Genomic DNA, 5770 nt, shown 5'->3' with positions numbered 1-5770 from the left:
TCACAGCAACCATTAGCAATTTTACATAACCTGCATATTGGAGAGTTAGTGCCTGAAACTGATCTTCTTAGCGGGGCGTAAAGAGGGGTGATAGCGTTACGGGGGAAACGAGATGGAGCACGAAAGTTCAGCAATGTCAGTAGTTGTGGACAATCTATTTTGTGGTTCACTAACTTGTACAAAAAAGTTGCATCCAAGAGCGCCCGTCGGTCTTCTAGGGAATCCATCTTGAAATATTGCAGTTTCCTTTGATAGGATATTGATCTTTTAGCCATAACACGTGCCTGAAAAGCTAAGTGACGAGTGAACCTTTTTTGAACACGTTCTAACCGTAATGAGTGAGTAGCGTAATGCGGCCGCCAGACAACGCTGCAATATTCCAAAATACTCCTCACTAGACTATTATATAGTAATATTTTGGTTGCGCTGCGCCTAAATGATCTAGTGTTTCTTATGACAAAGCCCAAAGTCTTAGATGCCCTCTTGACAATATTCTCTATGTGAGGGATAAACGTTAATTTGTTGTCGAAAAGAACTCCAAGATCGCGAGCGTTCTCAACTTCGGTTAGTTTGCAACCGTCTATATGGTAGTCTGACTTTGTTACATTTTGTTTTCGAGTGAATTTTATATGGATGCATTTTTTGATATTAATGTGCATTAGGTTATGCTTACACCAACTACTCAGTCTTATAATATCGCTTTGAAGTAAGGTGATATCTTCAGTTGTGTTAATAACGCGTGCGAACTTAAGGTCATCTGCATACATAAAAACCGTAGAGTGGTGGAAGCATTTAGTTACGTCATTAATAAATAAGTTGAAAAGGATAGGACCTAAATGCGAGCCTTGGGGTACGCCAGATGTTATATTATGATAAGACGATTCGTAGCCATTCACCACCACATAGAAAACCCTTTCAGTTAAATAAGACTGTAACCACTGTAACACATTGCCTGATACACCGTATGCTGATAATTTGTACATTAGTATTGAGTGGGAGACCCTATCAAAAGCTTTACTGAAGTCAGTATATATCACGTCTGTTTGTTTACCTGCGTCCACAGCATTTGTTAGTAACTCGGTAAATGATACTAAGTTTGTACATGTCGATCTAGAACTCACAAATCCATGCTGATTGTCCGTCAAATAAGGTTTAAAATGTCTTTGTATATAAGGGTAGATAAGGGATTCTAAGATCTTAGCATAACACGATAAAATCGATATTGGTCTATAGTTTGAAACTATGCTATCGTCGCCTGATTTAGGAATGGGGACAACCTTAGCGATCTTCCAAGCTGTAGGAAAGATTCCAGAGGAAAGTGATTTATTAAAAATATGCCATAAGGGCTCAACCAACTGAGATGCGCAAGAAACAATAAAGATAGGTGGGATACCATCTGGTCCGGCTCCTTTGCTACAATCCATACTTTTCAGCTTAACAAGTAGAGCTTCTTTGTCTACGACAACAGATGATAAGCACTGGCTATTGTTGATAAGGGATTGTGGTAACGGTGATTTATATTCTAAACCGACGTCATAAGAATCGGCGATGTACACCGAGGAAAAGTAGGATGCAAACATGTCGCAGATTTCGGTATTATCTGTGGTGGCCATTGACCCGTGAGACATTGATGCCGGATAAGCACTTGACCCACCTCGTTTAGCTTTTAGATGTGACCAAAATAATTTAGGATTTTCAGTAAGCTCATCTTCCACCTTTGATATATAAGCATTGTACCGAGAGGTAGCCAGACACTCGCACCGCTTGCTAAGCAATTTTAGCTCTAAGGCATCCATAGGATTTTTGTATTTTTTATAGCGAACTCTTATTTTATTTTTCTCGTTTAACGCTCGTTTTAAGTTCTTATCAAACCATGGGGGAAAACGGTTGCTTTTAGGCTTAACAAGTGGTACGTGTCTTCGAATCAGCTGTTTGACTACCTCTGAGAACGCGCCTAGCATATCGTTTACGTCGGTGAGGCCAAAAAATATATCATCCCATAGACAATTACTAAGATCTGCTCGTATAAGGTCATATTTGGCTTTGTAAAAGTTTGGCCGGGTGTTAACATTATTGTACGACAATCGAGGCGCGCTTGCAAACGTAATAAGAACTTCAAGTGAAGGATGGAAAGGGTCTATATTGCTCAGAGGACTTACATTTTGAGAAACATTACATGACGCTACTGTAGACATGACTAAATCTAAAATACGACCCATATTATTAGTAATAAAATTGAATTGTTTTAACTTGATTAGGTGCATAAAATCGATTAAAATATTGCTAAATCCTGGTGCTATGTAATTACTGTCCTCTTTTTGTATAAGGTCCCAACTAATGTTTCCCAAATTAAAGACCCCAACTACAGTGAAACCTGGATAAGTGGGATCTCAAGGGACGAGCAAATTTGTCTCACTTAAAGAGGTTTTCCACTTACCCAGGCTCCCAGTTAGCCAGGTACAAATAAATTTTTGTCTCATTTACAGAGGGTCCCATTAATAGAGGTGAGAATAGAGGATATATCTCAGTTATAGAGGTGATTAATTAGGTATTTTGTAATATCTCTAAATATTTTTTAAGTCTATTTAAATATTTCTTTGAATTTATTTTGAATGATTTTCCGGAGGATAGATTTTTTCAATTAAATTTGATACGGACGGAAGACGCAATGAGTCTTAGAAATTAATTAAATGAAATTTTGTTTATTTTTGTTACTTATCAAGATTTCAGCTTTCGTTTCGATAGTATTAACTACATAAAGTAACTAAATGAAACTTAAAGTCGTTTAGACACAATTAAGCAAATGCGAGATTTGTGGATAGACTAAAAGTTAGGAAGAATACGGAAACAGATCAATAAAGTCCAAGTTAGAGAGGTCACAGATTGACGTTATCTCAGATACAGAGGTAATTCGTATAAAATTCTAAAAAAACAATTAGGAAAATGTAATCTTAATAAATATAGTCTCAGTAACAGAGGTAAAATACACTCTCTGTCTCAATTATAGAGGTAAATGTGACTATAAAATCACAACAACTAATCTCAGTTATAGAGGTTCGTTTTATCTCACTAACAGAGGTAATTCAGTGCTAAAGTGTCGGGACCGCACCATGAGTCTCAGCTATAGAGGTTTCTCACTTATCCAGGTCCCACTTAACCAGGTTTCACTGTATACATAAATGATGTTCTTTTTCTTCTATGATCGAACTACAGTGATCTATAAAGTATTTCAGTGAACTTCTTTGCAAGGGAGGTGGAAGATAGACTGCACAGAGAGCCATTTGACGAGTACAGTTACTTGAAATATCGATGGTAATCCATAGGTCCTCAAACTTACTTTCCCAATGAGGCATTCGTTTAGAATGTAGTGTTTTCAGAACAGCGACCAACACACCCCCTCCCTCCTTACCCCTGCAAACGCTAGATTCCTCTCTATCCCTTCTATAGACAACATACCTATCGTCAAATAGCTCACTGCTCAGTACAGAGTTGTTAAGCCATGTCTCCGTTAATATTATAACATCATAATTACAACATCTTAAATTAAGAGAGAACAAATCAGTTTTTGTGCGTAAACCGCGTACATTTTGATAATACATATTTAATACTAGCTCTTTTAATAATATATTAATAAATACGTGTTTAAACAAAAAAAAGTTAATACTTAAATTATATAATGATTAGTTTAGTTTGTTTAAAATCTCTATGTTTTTAATGTATATGACTTCACTTTCATCTGTTTTCCTTATAAAGATCCTCCCATTTCGAACCCAAACATATTTGAAGCCTTTATCTTTAGCAGCGTGCCTGGCGGCGGCGTGCAACTTCTTATTGGCAGGTGACAAGTGTTCCACGACGAAAACCGATGAAGTTATGCCCGAAAATCCGAGATGTGCGCAGTTAAGTTTGTCTTGAGGGTTGGCTTTGTTGAATTTTAAAACAGCGGCAAGCAACGCATCGCGGGCTCTAGGGGATGCAAGCTGTACTACTATGGAGCGGGGTCTAGCCGATTCGGTATTTTGTTTTGCAATGCGGGTGCAATTCGTGATGCTGCTGTTTATGTCACATCCTACTGTCTGTGCCAGGTTGTTAATAATAGTATATAAATTTTCCTTTCTATTTTCTGGAACACACTGTATTTCCAAATTGTTAGTACGGGATTGCTGTTCTAGATTATTAATATGCTGAGTCAAGTCTGCGACAGTACTCTTCAGGTTCCTATTTTCTGTTTCCATTTCAGCCATCTTTTTCTTCGCATTACCGATTTCAACTTCCATGTCATCAAATTGCGAACTCATGAAATCCATCGATTGTTTCATCTCCTTAATTTCTGCTTTTATAGGTTCTAGGTGATCTGCTATTGTTTTGCTCAACGAGGAAGTGATCTCTTTAACAGTGTTCTCTAGTTCTTGCTTCAGTAGGGTCTGGACTATGGTACGGACGTCTTCGGCTGTGACGGCCGCGGCGGGAGTCGGGGGCGAGTTCAGGGCCGGCCTCTTGTTTCCTCTGACAGTGGTTACGTTACGAACAGGAGTCGAGTCATGTCTGGTGCCTTTCGGTATGTTAGATACGCATGCCGGGCACTTCCAGTCAGCTAAACTTGCATATTCCGGCTCAAAGCCCGGGGCCCACACGCAACTTAAGTGAAAATATAATTTACACATGACACAGTCAACGGACCTGGTGTCGTCCAAGTCAATATTATCACAACATCCCCACGATTTCATTTTGTAATGATAAATGTATTTCACAGATTATATGTAACTAAGTATTTAAGTTTGATCTCTCAGCGAGCGAAACACAGTATGACAGTCACAAGTCAGGCCAATGTACACCTAGATATTACAGCATAAGGCCTATCGCGCATGAATAGATAATTAAGTCGAGTTAACCAGCGTTTTAAAAGCGTTTAATAAGAAAGTCGTAAGCGCCGCGAGGCTTCTTGCGCGTTTTGCGTTTTTGAACTGAACACTTTTAACTCGAAGGAATGACGGTGTTTTTCACTTGTTGCTCACAGTATTTTGGCAATTTTTAGTTAGTAATTAGCACCAAACTTCCACACTAGGTCTTTCATTCACTGACTACACTTTAGTACTGTCATTTTTGCGCATTGACAACTTTAGATAGCGATTTAAACACGATAGTTTAATTTAAATGTGACGAGCATAATTTTTAGTTGTTTACTACGCGAGGCGCGGGGGTAGATAACTTCTTAAGACGAAACAGGAGCTGAGTTTTAAATATTTTAGGTCAATATACCCGTCTCGCTAACGGAAGCGGCACCTAAAAGTAGTGCGATAAGGACAAGGCGAAAAATCCTGCGTAAAAATCTCAAAAATCGAGGTTTCGTACTCCTCTGTTTCCTCCTCCAAAACTTAACCAATCGTAACCAAATTTGGAAATCTAAATGATTATAAAATTATCTGTGTCGGACCGTTTTGCTTTTTCGGCTAATTGATATCAGTTTTGAATGCCATGCCTCTCATTGCGGCATAGTCAATTAGGCCATTTTGGCCATTTTTGAAGGGCTCTAGCGCCTTAAAAAACAAAAATTTCAAAAAAAGCAAAACGGTCCGACACAGATATTGATAATATTAATCTGTGTTGAAAAAATCATTGCTCTAGCTTCAAAAACCACGGAGGAAAACGAGGAGTACGTTTGTATGGAGAAATGACCACTCCCGTTGGCTCTTAAGATATAAAGCCTGGCAAGTTCCTTTTTGACCCTGATATAGTGTCGCTACAAACAGCTTACATATAGCAATACTAC

The 5770-nt window shown here is 38.4% G+C and overlaps 1 protein-coding gene across 1 annotated transcript; it reads right to left on the bottom strand.

The window, feature by feature from the left end:
* Nucleotides 1–3655: 3655 nt before the first annotated feature.
* On the bottom strand, nucleotides 3656–4758 carry LOC134805444 (uncharacterized). The gene has a single exon (XM_063778749.1). It carries the CDS (start codon nucleotides 4725–4727, stop codon nucleotides 3681–3683), a length of 1047 nt encoding a protein of 348 aa, XP_063634819.1. The 5' UTR covers nucleotides 4728–4758; the 3' UTR covers nucleotides 3656–3680.
* Nucleotides 4759–5770: the final 1012 nt, after the last annotated feature.

Source organism: Cydia splendana, unplaced genomic scaffold (genome assembly GCF_910591565.1).
Source record: "Cydia splendana unplaced genomic scaffold, ilCydSple1.2 scaffold_113_ctg1, whole genome shotgun sequence".
Lineage (NCBI taxonomy): Eukaryota > Metazoa > Arthropoda > Insecta > Lepidoptera > Tortricidae > Cydia > Cydia splendana.
Note: the sequence above shows the minus strand (reverse complement) of the source record. Positions and strands in the feature narration are given on the sequence as shown.

Bases quoted from the DNA above. Each gene is read 5' to 3' on its own strand.
- LOC134805444 (XM_063778749.1), bottom strand. From the start codon at position 4,727: ATGAAATCGTGGGGATGTTGTGATAATATTGACTTGGACGACACCAGG.